The 23194-nt window shown below is 35.7% G+C and overlaps 1 protein-coding gene across 1 annotated transcript; it reads right to left on the minus strand.

Annotated features, from left to right (window-relative positions):
- Nucleotides 1-38: 38 nt before the first annotated feature.
- LOC148855615 (helicase SEN1-like) lies at nt 39-22906 on the minus strand. The gene is made up of 9 exons (XM_088984929.1): nt 22653-22906; nt 22428-22560; nt 14919-15485; nt 12868-14085; nt 12314-12641; nt 11225-11480; nt 10899-11115; nt 10542-10753; nt 39-87 (listed from the first exon to the last, which is right to left on the minus strand). Exons 2-9 carry the CDS (start codon nt 22539-22541, stop codon nt 39-41), a joined length of 2961 nt encoding a protein of 986 aa, XP_088841055.1. The 5' UTR covers nt 22542-22560; nt 22653-22906.
- Between the last annotated feature and the right edge of the window lie 288 nt (nt 22907-23194).

Below are 23194 nucleotides of genomic sequence, written 5' to 3' on the forward strand. Positions count from 1 at the left end.
GAAATACCATACCAATACCTTATCAAGCCAAGTCCCTGTCATATCTGAGTAAAATAGATTGTAACATAAAGTAAAGCAACAAAGCAGCTGAAGAAGGAAAACACAAAACAAGTAATGAAAAGCAACAACATAGTTTGATGGCCATTCGAGCTTGGCTCACAGAAATGGTGTTAGGCTCGACCTCAAATTCAATTCGAGCTAGAGACTTGAGCTTGAGGTCAGCTCGGTTCAAAAGCTCACAAATTCAAGCTTGGCTCGACTTGAGCTCAGCTGCAAACCAAGCTTTTTCTAAAAAATAAAAATTATACATATAAAAATAATTTTTATTTCACATACAAAAAATTAAGAATTATAAAAATTGTTTACTATTGTACATAAAAAATAAGAATCTTATATAATATATATTATTATATATTGTTGAGTGGGCCGACTTGTGTTTAGTTTATTTCCTTTTAAATTAAGATGTTGTTGGGCCTTGGGCCCATTAGTCTTTATTTTTTAAAGAGTTGTAATTACTTAGGTTGAGTTGCCGCCCTACTTAGGGCATCTTTGTAATATCTCATACTTAAGTTAATTATAAATAGAATGAGGGGCTGGCGGCTAGTGGGAAGAAAATCGATCCTAGTCGACCTTCTTCTCTTTTCTTCCCTTTCCTTTGTCTCTTGCTGAAATCCCCAACTTTCTACTCTTCCTTTCATAAGAAGCTTGGCCGAAATCAGCACATAAGGTTTTCTACTTGGTATTAGAGCGGGTTGAAGGTTCTTGAAGAGATTCGTTCCTACAGCCCTAGATCGGCCGACTGCATGGAGATTTAAGAGGCTGATCGAAGCTTTCAGGTAAGCCCAGTTTTTGGATTTTCTTGGTGGATCTGTATGCCCTATAGCTGGTCTAGGGTTTCTCATCAGAATCAGGAAAAACTGGAGAAAGGGGAAAAGTCCTGATTTTGTTGGACTCTTCAATTTTGACCTAGGTAGTGGTGCCCTATTTTTTTAGGGTTCCTCTGGTTTTTTGTAAGGGACAATTCAAGTTCCATGTGGTTTGGAGGCCTCTAGAGAGGGCGGTTGCTTCTTCTCTCTCTTCTCCCCATCCCACCGAAAAGGAATCTTTCGTGGAAAGAAAGTCCAGAACACAAAAGGAGTGTCATTGGTTCCAGAAGGTATTCTGTTTATTCTTGTTGCATTTTTTACCTGTTTTCTGCACCTCTTTGAGACACATGGAGGGACACAGAGTTGAATATAAGCCTGGGAATGAAATGGGACCAGTGGAAGGAGGTGCTGGAGACCCCTTCGGAGCCGGAACCATTACTACAGTTAGGTTGGATGGTACAAATTACTTGGAATGGTCCCAATCTGCAAAGATGGCCATTGAGGCTCGTGGAAAATTGGGGTATATTACTGGTGAAGAGGTAAAACCCGAAACTGGCAACTCCCGGTGGGTGCAAGAAAATTATATGGTAATGACATGGTTGTGTAATTCTATGTTGCCACATATAAGTAAAAACTTTTTATGGGCAAACATTGCTAAGGAGATATGGGATGGGGTGGCAGAGACCTATTCACAGAAGGAGAATGTTGCTAGGGCTTATCAACTAAGAAATCAGATTATTGCTACTAGGCAGGGAGATAGATCTGTTGCAGCTTATTTTTCAGTCCTTAAGACCCTGTGGCAGGAGATTGATCATCTAGAGACCTTTGCTTGGGAAACCACCAAGGATGCAACTACCTATCAAAGACACTTAGAGAAGTATAGGGTGTTCAAATTCCTTGCTGACCTTAACCCTGAGTATGACATTGCACGACAGCATCTTCTTTCCAAGGACAGTGTCACTCTCTCCGAAGCATATGCATTTGTGTCAGGGGAGGAGTGCAGGAGGGATGTAATGATGAAGAATCTCATGACTGATCAGTCTACTATGGTAAGTGTTGTGAAACCTAAATAGAATGGCAATGAGAACAAGAAGGAAGACAAAAGGGACTTAGTCTGTGACTACTGTAAGAAACCGAAGCATACAAGAGATACTTGCTGGAAGCTTCACCCACATCTTGTGCCAACCAGATTGAAGAATAAGAAAGGAAATGCACATATGGCAGTTACTGGTGACACTCCGGCCCCTCCTACTACAGCTGCCTTGGAGTCTGTTGCAGCTGCTGCAGTAAGGGCCGAGCTTGAGAGGTTTGGGTTACTTCTGAATCAGAGGGAAACAGCTAGTTCCAATTCAACCGCAACCGGACAACAAGGTACAGGTAGCACAGGTGGAACTCACTCTACCTCCCTTGCCCACACAGGTAGTCCACATGTCACTGCAAACTATGTTTCTGCTTCAGGTAAGGAGAGATCTCCTTGGATTATAGACTCTGGAGCCTCAGAGCACATGACCCATTGCTCCACCATTTTCTCCTCTTACCAGCTCAGTTCTGGTAGAGATAGGGTCTCTACAGCTGATGGATCCCATGTTCCTATTGTTGGGAAGGGATCTGTCAAGATTAATGATTCCATTTGTTTACCCTCTGTCCTCCATGTTCCTAGATTGAGCACCAACTTGTTATCTGTTAGTAGTTTGACTAAGAATCTGAACTGCTCAGTAATTTTCTCTCCTGGACATTGTATCTTGCAGGATCTGGATTCAAAGAGGACGATTGGGAGTGGTCGTGAAGTGAATGGAATCTACCTCCCGGATACTCTTCCAATTCACCAAAGTCATCATGTTTGCAAGGGCAGTGAGTCAAAACTTGTGGATCAGATTATACTTTGGCATAATCGTCTGGGCCATTTGTCTTTTTCTTCTTTAAGTTCTTTGTTTCCAAAACTGTTTGAGTCTGTGAGTCTGTCAAGGTTGAAGTGTGAAGGTTGTGAACTTGGAAAGCATTGTAGACACTCTTTTAAACCGAGTAATAAAAGATGTTCTTCTCTTTTTGATGTTATTCATTCGGATGTGTGGGGCCCTTATCATGTTCCCTCTATGGGCGGCTATTGCTATTTTCTCCTGTTTGTGGATGATTTCTCTCGATATTCCTGGATTTACTTGATGAAATCACGTGATGAGGTACCATCCTTGGTGAGACAATTCCATCAGATGGTATTAACACAGTTTGAAACTAGAATCAAGATGTTCAGATCTGACAATTCTAGGGAATATTTTGAGAGACATCTTGCCTCATATCTGTTGGAGTATGGTGTTGTCCATCAGAGTAGTTGTTCCTACAGTCCACAACAGAATGGTGTTGCAGAGAGAAAGAACAGACACATTGTTGAGACGGCAAGAAGCATGATGATCACAGCGACAGTTCCGGTTCATTTTTGGGGTGATGCTGTTCTCACGGCAGTATATCTGATTAACAGGATGCCTTCTCGTATACGTGGATTCAGCACTCCATTCAGCCTTCTTTTTCCTCAGGGGGAGATGTTTCAATATTCCTCTAAGGGTGTTTGGGTGTGTCTGCTTTGCGCATATTCTTGGTCCTTACCGTTTGAAGCTTGATCACAAGGCAAATAAATGTGTCTTCCTTGGATATGCAGAGAATCAGAAAGGGTACTGCTGCTATGATCCAGTCTCTGGGAACCGGTTTGTTACTATGGACATCACTTTTTTCGAATCTACATACTTCTTCTCAACGAACCCTTCTCAGGGGGAGTGTTTTGGGGAAGTAAGTCAGCAGTCTATCCCTCTCCCAATTCTAGTTCCTGTGCCTACTACTGTGCTTGACAACCATTCGATGTCACCTACCATGCCCCCCCCCTTTGCATTCCGTCTCACAGTATTACTCACGGTAGAGACTTCATAAGGAGGTTGATTCCACTACAGCAAAACTCACACCACTTCCTGTCGATCCCTTGGAGACTCCAGATTTGGCTGATACAGATCCAGGTATTCCTCTTGATCCCTCTACTATTTCAGTTCCCATTGGTCCCACTAACACTGTTACAGATAACCTTGATCTCCCTATTGCTCTTAGAAAAGGGAAGAGGAAGTGCACTGCTCATTGCATATCACAATACTTATCCTACAGTGGACTTTCTCCTTCCTACCGTGCTTTTCTCTCTTCTCTTGATTTTGTGTCTATACCAAAGGGTGTTAGTGAGGCTCTCTCCAAACCTGAGTGGAAGGCAGCTATGCAAGAAAAGATGGAGGCTTTGATTAAGAATCAGACATGGGAGATTGTGGACCTACCAGAAGGCAAGGAGACAGTTGGATGCAGATGGGTTTACACGGTAAAGTATAAGGCAAATGGAAGCATAGAGAGGTACAAGGCAAGACTTATTGCAAAATGATACACACAAACCTATGGCATTGATTATCTAGAGACTTTTGCACCAGTTGCAAAGATGACCTCTGTTCGGATACTCCTTTCTCTTGCTGCCTCATACTCTTGGCCCTTGTTTCAACTGGATGTGAAGAATGCTATCCTAAATGGGGATCTGCAAGAAGAGGTGTATATGGATCTTCCAGCTGGTTTCTTTGATAATGCTAAAGAGGGAAAGGTATGCAAGCTGAAGAAGTCACTATATGGCTTGAAACAATCCCCTAGAGCATGGTTCGACAGATTCAGAAAGGCCCTGATTGGTTTTTGGCTACACTCAAACTCAATCTGATCACACCTTGTTTGTGAAGCGCAGGGGATCCTTGGCGTCAATCCTAATTGTTTATGTGGATGATATTGTTGTCACTGGGAATGATACGAGTGAGATTGATAGTCTGAAGAGGAACCTGCATAAGGAATTTGAGATTAAGGACCTTGGAGAACTGAGATACTTCTTAGGCATTGAAGTTGCAAGATCGAAACATGGAATTTTTATCTCTCAAAGGAAGTATGTCTTGGACCTTCTCCAAGAAACAGGGAAACTTGGAACAAAGGCAGCTAGCACCCCCATTGATCAGAACCACATAATCAGTGCATCAGAAGGTGAACCAGTAAAGGACCTTGGGAGGTACCAAAGACTTGTGGGTCGGCTACTATACTTGTGCATGACAAGACCGGACATCTCCTATGCAGTAAGTGTAGTGAGCCAATACATGCATGCTCCACGAGACCAGCACTGGAAGGCATTTGACAGGATCCTTGCTTATCTGAAGGGACATCCAGGCAGAGGCATATTGTTTACTGATCATGGACAACTCAAGCTAGAGACCTATACAGATGTGGACTGGGCAAGATGCCTCGATGACAGAAGATCAACTTCAGGAGTGTGCACCCTAGTTGGAGGCAACCTAGTCTCATGGAAGAGTAAAAAACAAACAGTTGTGGCAAGATCAAGTGCAGAAGCCAAATATAGGGCCATGGCACATGTAGTTTCAGAACTTCTCTGGATCCGTTCTCTATTGGAAGAAATCGATGTTCAGGCAGAAGAACCTCTGATGCTATACTGCGATAACCAGGCAACAACTAATACTGCTCATAATCCAGTCCAGCATGACCGAACTAAGCACATTGAAGTAGATAGACATTTTATCAGAGAAAGGGTAACTTCTGGAGAAGTTTGTCTTCCATACATTTCTTCTGATCTGCAGCTTGCTGATGTCCTCACAAAAGGCGTTGCAAAGAATAAGCTGGAGCATGATCTACGTAAGTTGGGGATGTATGACATCTACTCCCAACTTGAGGGGGAGTGTTGAGTGGGCCGACTTGTGTTTAGTTTATTTCCTTTTAAATTAAGATGTTGTTGGGCCTTGGGCCCATTAGTCTTTATTTTTTAAAGAGTTGTAATTACTTAGGTTGAGTTGCCGTCCTACTTATGGCATCTTTGTAATATCTCATACTTAAGTTAATTATAAATAGAATGAGGGGCCGGCAGCTAGTGGGAAGAAAATCGATCCTAGTCGACCTTCTTCTCTTTTCTTCCCTTTCCTTTGTCTCTTGCTGAACCCCCAACTTTCTACTCTTCCTTTCACAAGAAGCTTGGCCGAAATCAGCACATAAGGTTTTCTACTTATACCTATATCTATATATATATATACACTTATATGTAAGTATGTTATGTATGTATATATAATAAAAATTATTTATTTATTACACTAGGCTCGATTAGGCTCATGAGCCGAGCTTCATTGGGACTAGGATTTTGTTCAAATACTATAAAGGCCTTGTTCATTTTACTTATCTAGGCAAGTGTTTCCCAAGTAAAGCTTACTCGAGTAAGCATGCTTCCTGTTCTTTTATTATATGAATTTACCCAGGTAAGGAGGGAAAGAGAGAGAGAAAGAGAGAGAGAGAGAGAGAGAGTGCTTACTGAATTTCCTCTCCAGACGGGTAAGTTGCTTATTATCCAAGTAGGTGGACAATAATAGTTACCTGAGTAAATGATACAGCCAGGAATATTTCTTTATCAATGGATGGAACCCACTAATACCAATTGATGAATGTGGGTAAGTTGGTCAACTCTCCCGCTGACCAAATTACTTGCCCCCATTTACCAGAAAACGAACAAGGCCGAAGTATTAACTCCCCCTAGGTTTTGCATGTTAACTTATTATACCCTCATAGTTTGGGGTTAAGTTACTTGTTTCACCCTTCAATTAACATGCTATTGGCTTTAGTGACAGAAAGTGCTCAAGTGACATTTAGAACTGTTTAAAAGTTCACTTTGGCATTTATGGTACCTTCTTGTATATCATATGGAAAAAATCCTCATTATTCTTCTTAAATGGCCAAATTTTTTTATTCCATAATGTTAAGAAGGGAATGAAAAGTTAAGAACAGATTCAGAAAAGAATAGAATAAAATATAAATTTAACACAGTAAAGTTAACGTTTTATTGTTGAAAGGCATTTCGGTAAGATATATGTTCTATCTTAATTCTGTCTCTTATGTTAACAAACCCCCTGTAATTTTGTTGTCAAAGGAGGTATTAGTTAGTAGGGGTATAACTGAAGGGTGATAAAAGTTTAACCAAAAACTCCATGGGAGGAATAAACAATTTAACCTATATAATAAAACTGCAGAGTACTTGTACAAACATAAGAGAGCTCTAGAGGGCAGACGATACCTGAACGTATCTTATTTTTCACATTGAACTACTCTACTTTACTTTCCTCCATTTCTATTTACATCTATTTCTTGCTTCCTTTTTTCTTGAAGAATACTTGCTTCCTTTTAATTTGTTTGAAGATCAAATAATTTCAAGTCTTGCCAATGCCACAGAGGAGATAACTCATCATAGTTGAAACTTATCTTTAAACTCAATCCTCTACTATTGTCAAGACTTCTTTTGCTCACTTAATATGCCTTTACAAACCATGTTTTCATATACATGTTTCCTCAGTCCTAGGCCATTGACTTAGTGGTCTCTAATCATATGACTAATTATGTCCTCAATTATACTCCAGTAGGGATACAGTTAGAATTGCAAATGGATCGCTATTCATAATTTTTTTGAAGGGGAAATATCCAATATGCCACTACCATGCTTCTTTATGTTTTACACGTTCCTCAACAGTCAAATCATGTGTTATCTTGAAGTAGCTTTACTAGGATTCTGAAACACAAAATAACATGTTTCCTAATTATTATGTTTTCCAGGATCTAGCTGAAGGGATAACAAATGGTTATGGGAAAAAATTAATAGCCTATACTTGTTGGACTATTCTTCTATTCCACTTTCTTCTTCAAGTGATCTTATTAGTTAGTATTGACAGATTGGCTATTCCATTCATTCTTCTTGGGCTTTTATTTCTTTTACTTGTTATGTTTATGGGTTGCGGGTCTTCCATGGGCCTTTACTTTTTCTCTTCTTTTGCTGCCACTAATTAGGGGCAGATGTGTAATTTTAAATTTTACTTGGGCCAATTAATACGAACGTCGGGTGTTCTCTCTAACCCACTCAATTGATTGTTCTCTCTCACTCTCTTCTCCTACCTCTTTTCTCCTCTATTATCCCTGTCTTTTCTACATATTTTTTGAATTTTTTGTTGATTATATGCTGCTGAAATCACAATGGACACGAGTAATTGAGAAGGCTGATCTTTGCTGCCTAGAAGTACTTAAGGTTCAAAGTTCGGTTTTCATCACTGATACAGTAAATAATTAGAGTTAAGGCATTTTAATGGTATTAAATATTAATATCTGTGCTATGATATTTATTGATGAAGTATCAGAATGACAGGGTAAACGAATTTTGAGTATTGACCTGTTGAAACGCTTGATACTCAAAATCAAGTGTATCAATACTTTGTACCTTGGAAGTACAATTTGAAGTTTATTACCCAAAATCAAGAATAAATCAGAGATTATTGGACCTAAATTTGCAGAGGACTTGTTAGACCTTTCTGAAGTGGTGCTTGGATTTTATTTTACATATCTTTCAGTATTATTGAGATCGACAGCCATTGAAAAGTTGTCTATCTTGTCTGGTGTGATTGGCCATTTTCCCCCTTTTCTCCTAGAGGCCAAGGTTTGTTCAACCCCGAGAGTTGGTGGAGATCTATGTTTAATTTCATTAGATCTACCAAATATTGTGGTGTGAAGATTATTTTGGAGTTTGTTTATATTCATCTGCTACAATGGACCCTATTTCTAGAGAGGTGAAACAAGGAGTGGAACCCAATATTGTTCTAGGTAGTGTTGTAGACTCACAAAATAGTAGCATTATTATTACAGTCAAGTTAGATGGCACAAATGACTTAGAATGGGAACACTCTACAAAGATTGAAATTGGTGGTCATGATAAATTGGCATATATTATTGTAGGTGATACTGTTGAGCTCACTATTACTCATTCCAAATATTCCTGATGGACCCAGAAAAATTATATGGTCATGAAGATAACCAAAGAGCTCAGGGATTGAATTTCACAAGCTTATTCTTGAACACTTATGTAGCCAAAGCATATGAGTTGAGGCTTCAACTCAATAATATGAAGTGGGGAGATAATCCTCTCCTTATTTCTCCATTTTTCAGCCAAACTGGTAGGAGATTGATCAACTGTTGATTGTACAACAACTGACATGTACAAGAAGTTTGTAGAAAGGAACAGGATATTTGAGTTTTTAGCCTGATTGAATCCAGAGTATGACATTGCTCAGTCGCATTTTTTATTTGTAGGGAACTAGGGATCTCACTCTTTGTCAGGCCTACTTCCCTGTGTATAGTGAAAAAAGTAGAAGAGTCGTGCTTCATCCAACCTCAGATTTGTCTGCTCACACTACCATGACTAAGCCTAAGCTTGCTCTCCAATCACAGTGGAATGTGTGGGTGATGAATAGGGATGCCAACGGATCAGGTTTGGTACGGGTTTGCCTAAACCCTAACCTGACCCTGTGTTGCCTCCACCTGAAACAGCCCCGCCCCAAGTTAAAAGGATGTAATTTCCGAACCCACCCCAACCCTATAGGGTCAAACCTGAACCAACCTAAGTACCTGACCCAACCAGTATAATTATTCTTTCCAATAAAAAACAGTTAAAGACAAAACAAAAAAAGTTCCTGAAAAAAGTATTCTAAGTTAAAGAACATCCATTGAACCAAGGTTTTAAATGTTGGTGAAGAAGAAAAATACAAACAAGACAATAAAAATATAGATGGAAGAGCAAATACGAGAAATACAAGCAGAAAAAAATAGTTGTTTGGATTTGGACTTCATGTTTATTAAAAAAGTACCCAAAAAATACAAACAAGAAACTTTCATCTGTAACAGAATCTAGTAAATCCTTTCCTGTCATTTTTAAGCAGGAACCCTAAGTTTTATAAAAGCATAAATAAACAATAAGCAACAAATAATTCATTCCTTAAGTATACAAAGGCTTACCACTGAGATGCTTTGCAGTCTGTTTATTTCATTGTCCCTTCTCCAATCTATTCTATTTGAAAAAATGAATTTAAAAAGGAAGTGAAATCACAACAAAATCCTAGGTCATGGTGTCGGTAAAGTAAGAAAGATAGGATTTGATTGATTAAGAGATTTGAATAAATTTAGGAAGGATTAGATTTGAATAATTTTAGGAAAGTCATATCCTAGGATTAAGGGAAAGATTTAGTCAATCCCTGATTGCGAGAGATTCTAGGGGTCTGCCTTTCCTATCTTTTCTTATTTAAGTTGTATGCTCAACATGTTTTTATTATCAATAAAGAAATTTCTCTTTTCCCTCTCCCTCTATATTTCGCCACATGGTATCAAAACTTTAGGGTTCGATCATGAATTTTAAGGCCGCCATGGTTGGCTCTGGTTCAGCTTCTTCGGATGCTACCAGCGGTGTGACGTCTTCGAAGGGAGGTATTCAGTCAGCGGCTATTTCTCCTAATTTGGCATGGCCCAAGCTGCGCCTATGACACTTTTCTTTGTCATTTTATGTTTTATGATGTTTATTTTCTATGGATGAATTTTCTTTTGGGGTTGGGGGATCAATCTCCTTCTTGTCTAGTATCTATAAGTCTCATAAGCTAATACTAATAATAATGTTTTACCATAAAAAGAAGCTAATAATAATGATAAGACAATTTAAGACATAAGACCTACCCAGAATAAAAGAAAAGAAGCTCGTAGAAAGGCAAAAAGTAAAAGAGAGGGTAAGAAATTCCCATTGATGAGCAAGGAAATAGATTACTAGCATACAGAAAAAATGTTATTATTTCTAATGAGCAAATGACATGCAAATATTCAATCTTGAACTGTTTGACAAGCTGAGATGAGCTTTCGCAAATATAGTTTATCTTCTTTGGGCGCCAACCATTTGCAAGCCTCAAAAGTAGATTAATTACTGACTTTTGTGTTTCGGTTCTCTTAAGTTTTCCAAATGATCTCCGAAAGTTATCACTAAAGAGAACCTGGAGTTGTAGAGTGGGAAAAAAAAGTAAGATATGACCAGAACTAAAATATTGTATAGAATAAATGTGCCCAATTAGCAGCCAAAAGCAGGAATGCCAATGTAATACTGTAGCATAAGAAAGGCAAGCACCCTAACCAAATTACCTTCCACCTTGCACTTTTGAAAAGTATAGAATCTCCTCTAAGTAAATCGTCTATCTCACCAATCTCTTTCTTGACTTGTAATATTGCTTTTGCAAGATCCTTATCCTCATCAGCATTGAAAAAGCACTGACGATCCTTTGCATTACATACTAATTCTCCCCAGATAGATGCACTATTAATCAGAGTTTTTTCATTCCCCAAAATCCAAAGACAGTGCCTACAAAGGAAAAAGGAGTCAATGAGAAATAAATTGAATTTACAATATCTAGCATAAATTGACAAGAAGATAAATTCTCGCAATGCATCTAAAAGCATGTAAGACATACTTTGCCCTTGTCAAAGCAACATTAGTTCGCTGATGATTAGTCATGAATCCAATTGATCCATAAGTATTAGATCTGACCGTGGAAATTATTATGATATCTTCCTCACCACCTTGGAATCCATCAACAGAATTCACAGTCACTTTAATTCCTGTAAACTTTTCGTATCTGTTGCCTAGTTTTTCTTGAATTGCAGAAACTTGTGCAATGTACGGGGATATAATACCAATTCTAAGCTTCTGCCTTGAGCCATCCCATGCTGCAAAATATATGAAGCCTTTCTCTAAGAAGCAATCAAGATTAAAACATGAAACCATTGTACTAACAGTGAAAATAATAAAAAACCATAAATGGGATGCAAGCAGAGAGTAGACACTTATTACTGATATCTAATTCTTGCTTCCATCATTTTAGATATTTGTACAAAAAGCAGGATACCATATACCAAAACCAATAAAACATCACTTAGTACCACAAAATTTCTAGATATACCTTACAATGGATGCATTCTTTGAAGAAATAAAAAGAAAGCATTACCAAAAATGATATGCATCAACTATAACATGACTATTTGTCAAGAAATATGGTCCTAGATGAAAGCCCAGTAGTATGCTCAATTTCATCACTAATGTCTTATTGAAGTACATAAACATAAATGTACCATTAAAAATCCATAAAGAGATTCATAAAAATAAAAAATGAACAGTGATGAGTGCAAAATCTATAATGTTGCTATTTCTAAAGTTTACACTTTAAAAACCATTCGCTCCAAAGTGTTTTCCATAACCAAATCAAACCCCATTAGAAGAGATTAATGAACGAATAAAACAAGTTATGCCACCAGATACATCTTTTACAGAGAGACCAATGATTCTTGAACAGTATATCACCAAACAGAAATTATGTCTTTTAATATCTGATGGAGCAAAGGAAGGAATCCATGATCAAAGCAATGAATAATATCAAAAGAACTAAAAATAAAAATAGAAAATTTTAACTTAAAATGGTTGAAGCTGATTGTACATTTAAAAAATAAAAATGGATCATAAATTCACTATAAAAATATAGCCATTCAACTCAAAATCTAAATACCTTTAAAAAGTTTCTGTAATATTTTTATAACCACAGCAAGCTCCACCATATTTTTCCAGCTATGCCCAACATCATCTAATACCTCCCTACCATCAGAAATATTTATGAAGGAATAAGGACCATACATACGCCCAGAAATATATCTCTTCTCATAATGTATATCCTTAACTTCTGGAGCATCTAAAATCTGGTTCATGTAGAACTTGGCATTTGGGAAAAGACTAATTTTAGGATTCATACGGTATTGTTTGTTGAGCAGATGCCTTGGATGTCCCAATAAACTCAATCTCTCAAACAGACTTCTTCCAAAACCAGCTTCAATTGCAACCTACCAAATAATGAAATAATGTATGAATTCAGCTCTATTTTAATTTTAATTTATAGAGAACATAAAGCTGACATTAAAAAAACTTAACAGGATGGGAAATATCATAAGTAGGGCCAGTAAATAGTATGTCCTAATAACCCATGCATGTGAGCTACTGATCGTTATGTACTCATATCAATGAAGAACTATAATTGTAACTCTAAAAACTAAATAACTATACCTATACCTTGCTGGTAACCATAGCTGGTAGCTGACACTCGTCACCAACCAGTATAACATTCTTTAGACCACGAAGTTGTAAGGGTATTGCTGATTCACTCTCCCTTAACTGAGCGGCTTCATCAATAACCAGCATCTCCACTGGATCCATTACTACAGAATTCAACTTAAAAGAACTAGAAACAGTGCAGAAAATGAGGGAAGCATTTCGGAAGCAAAATTCCCCTATGGAATGTTTATCTGTAAATTGTGGAAGATCAAGCTCCTCAAGAGAAGCACGGAGGGATCTAAGAATGGAGATGCATTCATTTCTTGTCCTATGCAGTACAACTGATGTAGAACAATTAACAGTTTTGCACACAAATATATCTACGGCAGGAAGAGATATATTCTCAACATCTGAATGAGAAAATAATTTCTCTAGTTCTTTGTCAACCACATCATCACGATGTAAGAGATTGTCAAAACAATCTAGAAGATCAAGAACGGAAATCATTCTCTGGAAATTATGTTCTGAAATTATATGTTTAGGCAGATGAATGCAGAAAGTTTCAAGACATTTTCGAAGCTCCAAAGCTATTGCCTTGAATCGATTTCTTGTCCATCCAAGAAATGAAAGGACTTCCTCTTTGCAAGTCTCATTCTCCCGTCTAGCCTCTTCATTTTTGCTTGCCTCATTTTCCAAGTAAATATTATACTCAGAAACACAGTGTAAAAGAAATTCTATCATAGAAGCAAAGCGATACTTCCATCCAGTTAGCCTCTGAAAGCAGTGTAAAAGCTTCTCAACACGGTAATCCAAAAAAATCTCCTCAAAATCATCAAGCACTTTCAATCGGTCCTTGTTACCAAACAAAAGTACATCTCCATATGAACAACATGAGAGATCCTCACCAGACTCATTTTGGAAGGACTCTTTAACAAGCCTAAGAACATGTGATGCCACTTCTTTGATTGCAATATTGGTTGGGGCACAAATAAGGGTTCTGCAATTCAATCTTAAGAAGGTCTGTATCAATAAACCGACAGTTTTTGTTTTTCCTGTCCCAGGAGGACCCCAGATAAGCTTAACAGAAGATCTATGCTTGCAGTGTATTGTAGAAATAGAACTCAGTACAGCATCAATTTGGGATTCATTCAACTTAGATGATAAAGCCACACCAAATTTATTGGTCAAAATGCTATCCTGACTGTGTGATTGACACATATCACAGCTTTCTTCCACCTACAAAACATGATGGCACAAGCATCAAAGAATTATATTACCAACACTTTTACAGTTTGAGTATATAGAACAGCATAAACTCCAAAACTCTTCCTCTATTTAATCTAAACTTTAATGATATAAAATAAAGGTAAAATTAAAAATTAAGTATTTGACAAAATAATAACAACATGAAGGACAAAATCAAAATTGGATCAAAGTTTACATTAACTAGATAATTGATACTTTAGTAAGACACCACCTAAGGTACATCCACAGTGAAGGGAAGCTCCAATACTGTGTTATTTGAGGAGACAAGTCACAGATATGGCGATAGGCAATCCACATCCAAGATTACAAATACCACCTAAAAGATTATGCAGTATAAACTTGGCAAAATTTGTACACAATTATGGTTATTTAACTGAAATGAAAGATCAATGCTAGCATCCAGATGGTAAATTTTTCTTTCAGACCATTCATGGTCATTTCGGTTCCTGACCATAACCTGTAGAATGTGCCTTGGGAGCTCCAACCAAAACAACTTTACAGAAAACCTCCTAAGTTAGTACTTAGTATGACATATTAATGGATGTTGATAGCATATTATACCCAGATACCTCCTGTGCGTAGGAACCATGCATGTCATGTTTGAGACTTCAATTTCTAGTGCATATTCTATGTGCAATACCTAGCATGTGTCCATGCTATATCTGGGTACCACTATTGGCAGCTTCCCATTCACATGCACCATGTGCACTCTCCAAGGGCTGAAACAGCCCTTGCCAGTTCGTGAATGTAACTTAGCATTCTCTCTACATTGACTAAAAAAGCAGTAAATGAACATTTAGTACCAGGGAACTACTGCATAATATCTCCTTGATAACTTTCAAATTTCCCAAAGCATGTAATGCCATCCATATTCTCCTGTTTGTTGTTATATTTCTCAGGTAAACAGCAAAAAGTGAGTTTTGCATTCCCTCTTTGACTTCAATAGCTTTTGAAGCTTTGACTTTAAGATACAAAGACATGTCTCCACTTTCTTCAACTTCAAAATCGACCCCTGGATCTTCACCCTCAACTTTAACAATTGAAGCAAAAGTACAAAACCTTCCGTATCGTTGTAGATCATAAACAGTTTCAGGTATTACATCAGTCAAAAGAAAAATATCACCAGGCAATGATTTGTAGGGTTCCCTACCACCAGATCCAAATTTGTTTTTCCAGGAATCAACCTTAATATCATATATTAATGAACCATATGGTTTGCACTCCTGGAGGGAGATTACTTCAGCAATGGGGGCCTTTGACATAGCCTCCAAACTTTCACACAATACTGCACGTGTTTCCTCTATTAAAGGTAACCTATATGACCCAAGATATTGCTCCACCGATAGAAATGTTTCTGGAATCTTTTCCACCTACAAAAGGCATAAATAAATGCTATATTTTCAATTTAAACAAGGAGATAATATGTCTCATTTAAGTAGTATAAAACTATCACACAAAAAACAATTAACCAGTCAATAACAAGGATTAGAAGGAAACAAGGACTTGAGAGTTTCATACTTGTATGAAAAGCAGGGAACTGTATGACAAAGTTTAAGATGTGTCAAAAAAAAACCTTCTCCAGAAATAATAGCTTTTAGGATTAGGACACTAAAATTATCAAGCATACTAAATTTCTAGTCCTAAAATGAATTATTTACTTTCCATTTAAAGAAAGGTAAAAAAGGATACAAAAGCAAATAAACATATGAGAATAAATGTTTTTCATTACCATCAAACAGTATAGAAAAAAGAAATCAGAATACTCAACAAAACTCCAAACAGAACTAGGGGCGACCATTCTTGGTCTGGCCCAGCCCAGCCTGCAAATTTTCAGGCCCGGGCCCAGGTTTTTGTGTGCAGGCCCAGACCAACTCAGGCCCAAATCAAGTCCACAAAATTCTTGGCCAGGCTTAGGCCCAACACTTAAGGTCTGGCCTGGCCCTCAATATACGGGCTTTTATTCGTCCACCAGAACGAACCGACCAAAGCAGTGAGCTGTAATTGTATTTGTCTTAGGATTGCTGGATTTGTACCTTGCTTTTCTCGAGGGATAAGGCTTTTACGTTCCCCCTCGGGGGGAGGACAGCTCAGTTATAGCAAGAGAGTGGGAATCTTCCAAGATGACCACGTGAACGTGCCCAAAACACGGCTTTCAACTGGATTTTATTCCAAAGATGTATATATATATATATTATGTTAGCTTATATGGTATAATAAAATATACACCATGTGTCATTTTATAATATTCATATGTGATATGTTATAAAATAAAACATACATATGTATGTACATAAAATATGTATACATTATAGCAATATTTTGCAGACCAAACCAGACCCAACCCCGAAATTTCTGAACTTGATGTGTTCCCCAGCCTAGGCCAAGCTGGAAATGATCATCCTTAGTCAGCAGTTCGACCATCTAAGTCAAACAAAAATGATAATTTTTTAGAAAATCTAGAAATTTCTCTAATAGATATATATATATATAGAGAGAGAGAGAGAGAGTAAGGTATATTCATTAATCGCACATGACTTTATACAAGTGTATTCCTTTACAGTATGATAAATGAAACTTAATGTCTAATATGGGACCTATTCGCCAAGTCAAATGGGTTTTGAAGCTGGGCCTTTAAGTTGAAAGTCAACAAATTTGCCACTACACTATGCTTTGATTACTTGTCTTTGTTACACCGGTTCTAATATGGACAATAAAACTCTTATTATAATTATGGTCATCAACATCTATGATTTTAAAACTCTTATTATTTTATTAGTTTATAATAAATAAAACAATTTAAACTCAAATCCCTCTCATAATATCTCTTTTAACCCAAAAATATACCTTTGAATGTACATGTTAGAATAGTATCTCCACTCTATTTTCCAATGTACCACATGTGAGAATGCATCTACATTTAGATGTCCACCCATGACACATGATTAGTTCTAATAAATAAATTGTACAGATGAGAGAGGTTGCATCTCATGCCTCTCTAAGGGATACACGTAATGTCATTTTTAACTGTTTAACAAAGCTCACTTTTACTTATCAATAAATAAATAAATAAATTGGCCACGATGAAATATTCACTAGGGTTTCTTTCCAATGTTCTAATCTTATTGTATTCAACCAAAATACCTCTATACAAACATTGTACAGACAAATTCCGCATGGCACTTGGGCCAGGGGCTATTTGTTGTTGTTGATTCTTTTGTTCAAGTATAAAAGGATATAAATGTAAAACTAAATACAAGATAAAATTAACAAATACATATATATCATACTAAAATGAATATACATGTAATTAAAAGCAAAATATAAAGATATAAATTATACCCAAAAATGTATAGAGAAATTAGAAAAAACTTCAGATTGTTGTATATGCGTGAATGAAGTAGGAAATATGCAAATTAAGTAAATATATTATTTTATTTGGGAAGGTTATAACCATTAAATAACAAAAAATAGTGTATATATGCATATATTGTTTAATTTGGATAGAGAAAGTTATAAACATAAAACATTCTTTGGTGGAAAACATAAAACAAAATCCAAAATAAACATTTAAAAACATAAGATTTCATATTAAAAGAATATATACATTTTTCTAGGATACATAAGTAATAAAAAGAATAGGTAAGTAAATTGGATATAAAAAGATACACAAAAATATGAGCATGTGTTTATGTAATAAATTTATACATACATAAAAATTAAAAAGAATAGGTAAGTAATAAAAAGAATAGGTAAGTAAAATAAATTTATACATACATAAAAATTAAAAATTATTAATATGTGTATATATATGAGCATGTGTTTGTGTAATTTGAGGTGCTGTGAGGCTTAGGTCTCACATCTTCAACATCCAACCACCTTGCCTCCACCTCTAGCGGCTCTAGCCTTTTAAAACCTTGATCGATTTGATCGCAGGTTAAAACATTTTGGTTCCATTTGGGAAGAGTGAAAATACAAATATGCAAGGTTCATCCATTCATGAAAATGACAGTATTTGCATTGGCACTCTCCCCAAATGGAGCCTTATAAAAATCAATGTACCAAAAACTTATTGGGACTACATTTCCCTCCAAGTGATAGGTCAGGGGTCAGTTGCTCAACTTTCCAAGCTAAACAACTCAATCTTTATCTAATAAAAACAGAAAAAAAATATAGAAAAAATTACAAATTTATTAGAAAATCTGGGCATGTCTCTAATAGTATCGTTTATCATATTAAATAAAAATGGGTTTGACTATAATGCCAAAAAGACATCATACTGGAGAAAAACCAAAACCAATCAACTAGCATCATAAAAGTAGTAACCAATCAGGGGGGTTTTCAACAAAATTCACAGGGGGTTGTGATTGGTCACCACTACACCATGCTTCCATTCTAATATCACACATCAGTTCTAATATGGACATAAAACCCATTATTATTGTTAGTAGTAGTAGTAGTAGTAGTAGTAGTAGTAGTAGTAGTAGTAGTAGTAGTAATTAATAACAATATAATTTAGTTTAATAATGGATAGTTAAATAAATTAATTTTTTTAATATGTATTTTTAATAATTACAATAACCATTTCAATCATTATTTATTACTTAAATAATTATTAAAATATATTAATATTTAACCACAAAAATAATAATTATATAATTATTTAAATAATATAATTAACAACTCTTAATTATTTTAATAATGAATATGATTACATTAATTTTAATTTTTAATTAATTAAACATTCACACAAATATTAAAAATAAATAATTAATTATTGAAATAATTTATTTTTATTTATTTAATAATTAACTATTAAAATATTTAATTTAGTAAATACTGTAAATTAAAATAAATATTTTATTATATATGAATCATTATTTTATTATATTCTCAATTATTGAATAATTATTATTTACTTATTTAATTTTTATTAAATAACTAATAAAATATTATGTACTAAATATCTCTTAATAAACAATTATTAATTATTTCAGATCAATTCTACTTTTATTAATTATTTTATATTCATTTAATTAATTGTTAAATAATTTTTTAAATAGTTAAACAAAATTTGCATATCCAAGGTTAAAATGGTCATTTGATACTTTTCAGAATTCAGCATTCAGATTTAAGAACAATATTCTCTGCATTCAGACTTCAGAACCAAGAAAAGTTCACCAACTAAGTAATTATTACAGTTCCAGAGGCATTCAGACTTCAGAATTCAGTGCAAACGAACAGGCCCTAATTGAAAATTCGTAGTAAAATTTATTTATTTGAAAAGGATTAATAAATTAGTTTATTTTGAGAAATAAGTTAAAATACATTGACCAAGTAAACAATGTATTTCCTTTAATTATATTGATCACATCAAGGAAATAGGGAAGATTTTAAATATAAAGTAAAATACAGAAGAAAAGTTAAAAATCATTTGTAATAAAAGGCATATAATTAATAAAATAAATTTATAATATAACTATCAAATGAATAAATAATATTTCAAATTGTCATGAGGGGAGGGGGGATATATACACAATTTCTACATATAATTTTAGACTTTTTTGCAGTGCTGCATGGACTCTCCTAAATGGACAAAGCGTCATGCCAAGCAAGTGCCTAAGCCCAACACTCCACAAATTCTTGAAGACACTTCTACATAACATCTCCGTTTGATTTCCTACATAAATGAACAGCTAATACAATCCATTTTTTGTACCAAATGTCATCTGTTGACAAAGGCAACATTTCTTGTAGGTGTATAACTTTAGAACTCAAAAGATATGAATTACTTTAATAGTATATACTTTTTTGTAGACACGCAAAACGCATTGAGGCCTTGCCTAGCCTCTTCAAGAACAACGGCATTGCCTCCACCATTCACCTTTTAAAACCTTAGCTTAAAGGGGAGTGATGAATCCATAATGTACACACCTAGGGGTTTTTAGGTCTTTTAATGTATGTTATGTTCAAAAAAAAATGTAAGGAATGGGCTAATAGTGTTACTTTTGGCTTAGGTAGACAAAAGTTACAGATGTGAAAGAAAACTGGAAATAAAAATTTAAAAAACATATAAATCATATTATATTATATATATAGTAAATAGAGTATGAAATAAGTAAATTGTATCCCAAAATGAACAAAGAAATTACAAATAAATTTAGTTAGATCTTATATGTATATGTGTATGCATTTATATATGTATAAACTAATGCAAAATAAAATTTGGAAAACATTGGTTCTGTTTTAAAATACATGTAAAAAAAAGTAACTAAGCTAAGAAAGAAATAAATATTATGTTAGCATGCATATATTTATGTAAATAAATATAGTTTAATATTATAAACATGTAAAAAATGTAAATATGCATACATATATGTATGTAAATAAAGTAGAATATATGTAAAGTAAAGAGATTATTTGTTTAGATAGAGATAATAATAAACACAAATTAAAATTAAAAAAAAATGTATTTATATTAAAAAGAAATATATACATATTAAAAGGGAAAAAAACTGGCCTCACAAACTATATTAGGTTATTAGGGTTTTTTTGGCAAAAAATAAGTTTGTGGGAAATTGTCTAAAACTCACCATGAGTTTTCAACATTTCCCTTACACTAACCACAACTTTTTAAAATGTCTTAAACTCACCTTGTCAGTAAGTTTTTATTTTCCAAAACTCACCATCCATTAGTGCACCGTTAATGCTTCTTAACGGAGGTGTCCATGTCAGCATAAATAATAAATTTCATGACCAAATTACCCTTGAACAGCGAGTTAGAGGAAAAATGGTCTTTTTCAGTTTTCAATTTTCTTGTTTTTTTTTCACATTTTTAGTGTTTTGTAATAATTTCCAATGTTTTTTATAATTTCTGTTTTTTTTACATTTTCTATTTTCTACAACTATAAATTTTCCTGTATTTTTTGTTATTTATTTGTAATTTCTGTGTTTTTCTATAATTTTTGGTGTTTTTTCTACAATTTTTATTTTCTGATTTTGTTTTTCAATTTCTATAGTTTCTATAATTTTAAAATAATTTTTTATTTTGTTTGCAATTTCTATATATTTTTATATTTTTTTAATTTCTATGTTTTTATGTTTTTGAACTTTTTCCTTTTTTTCATGTCTAAATATTAAAATGGTAATATATTAAGACCCGTTAATTTATTTTGTATATATTTTATATTTTTCTATGAAGGCTAAAATGGTAATATATTAGTCTGTTTAAGTCAAATTAGTAACATTGTGAGTTTTAGACATTTTGAAAAATTGTGTGATAAATTTAAGAGAGATACTGAAAACTCATGGTCAGTTTTGGACAATTTCCCCAAGTTTATTATAGTTTCAGTTTATCAGAGACGCACAGGCGCGGTCAGGTGCCATTGCCCATTGGTGATTGGACACCACAAAAACGACAACGAAAGTGGGAATGCCGAATGCCCCCACCAATACAAGAAAACGTTTTTTCTTTTGTAATAGTTTCCGAACACCCCATTCATATAACGAAATCACATTGCTTATGTGTCGCTTACGTGGAATCGAAACGGAAATGCAACAAAAGTCGATATTTGGGCTTATGAGGTGATTGAGCTGCGTCGACCGAGCCGCGTCCGAGAAGCTGCCTGCTTCACCGGAAAGTCGATTCTGGGGCTCATGTAAGCCTACTTTCGGCTTTCCGGATTCCATGACGCATGCAACGCCAGAAGCCGCTATCTGGAAGCCCTCCCAAACGAGGGCTAGGACACCATAAGGCGAGAACAACGTATCTTCTCGAAAACTCCGGCACCACAATTCAAGCCATAAGGATACCGCCATGGCACCATCACTCCACACTAAGACCACCCAGCGTATCAGAGGTGCACGAAGTTTACATGCAGCCATGATTCCGTGTTGCCAGCCACTCGCAGCCCTCTTTCATAGCGGAGTCGTTCGGAGAAGAATTCTGAACGACCTTGTAATCTTCTTGGGATCCCACTCGGGCAAAATTTCTAAGGGGTTCGGTGTTCCAAAGTAGAAGAATGGTCACATGGAAAACTCAAAAGCCAAGGGGCCTCCTGGTCCTACCCTATGAACATCTAGCCACATCATCAATCCGCGTGGCAAAATAGGTGGGTCAACCAGAGAAGAAACCTAAGCACCCCATAACGAGCTTGCTTAACACCACTAGAAGTTTATTTGAATTTTAACCGCAACAATCAATGAGAAATCAATCCTTCATCAGATATCAAAGTGGAAAATCTACGTAAATCAGACTAAAAACAGAAAAGAAAAAAAAAATTCTGAGAGAGAGAGAGAGGAGAAAAATAGCAAACCTGGTCTTTGTACAGATCCTGGTTGAGTATATCATCAAGAGACCAAGAAAATACCAGATCCATTAAGCTTTTATCTATAGTTTTTCCCTTCTTCCCTGCGACACTCTCCTCCATATCTCCTTCCAATCAGTCTCTGCAGCAAATATCAAAAGCCCGTTAAACAAATAAAGTTTAAACTTTAAACTACAAGATAGACAGAGTCGGAGCCTTGGAGGAGGTGGTTACTTCACGCCTAAGCGAGAAGAGGAAACCGATGAAGGAAACCCAATCAGTACAGCAGAGCTGACGCTACCATCGCCTCTTTTTCTTTATTTCGCCAAAAAGGAAAAGCTACTCCAAAAGCCACGACAGAAGGTGTAGAGTCTGTAGACTTTTGACTCCGGCGTTTCAGTGTTTTTGGCCCTACGACTTGACAAGTACCTGAGATGAGCTTATGCACACTCGCGGGTAGTGAAGCAATTAAGCAAAGCATCCAACGCCAACGGCTCTTGATATTCCCACCGATTTAAAAGAATGATGATGACGTGAGGGATATGATAGCGTTCTACGAGTTTTTTTTGCATGGACCCGACCCGATGATCAAATGTAGGAGGATCTGTAAGGAGGACTGTCGGACCCATTCCAAGAAGAACCGATCATGGAAATAGGTATAAAATGCTCACCCAATTATAATCTTAACACCAGACGTGGACCCGAACCATATATTACGATTAATTCGGTTCGGTTTGTTTTAATCAGGTTCAGCTTTGGCAGGGTGCCATGCTGGA

This window comes from Nelumbo lutea, chromosome 4 (assembly GCF_056320005.1).
Source record: "Nelumbo lutea isolate HS-2025 chromosome 4, American lotus-T2T, whole genome shotgun sequence".
NCBI classification, from domain to species: domain Eukaryota; kingdom Viridiplantae; phylum Streptophyta; class Magnoliopsida; order Proteales; family Nelumbonaceae; genus Nelumbo; species Nelumbo lutea.

Coding starts and splice junctions, on each gene's coding strand:
- LOC148855615 (XM_088984929.1), bottom strand. CDS start 22,541: ATGGAGGAGAGTGTCGCAGGGAAGAAGGGAAAAACTATAGATAAAAGC. Junction 12,642..12,867: donor CAGCTATGGTTACCAGCAAG/GTATAGGTATAG, acceptor ATTATTTGGTAG/GTTGCAATTGAAGCTGGTTT. Junction 11,116..11,224: donor GTTGCTTTGACAAGGGCAAA/GTATGTCTTACA, acceptor TTTCCTTTGTAG/GCACTGTCTTTGGATTTTGG.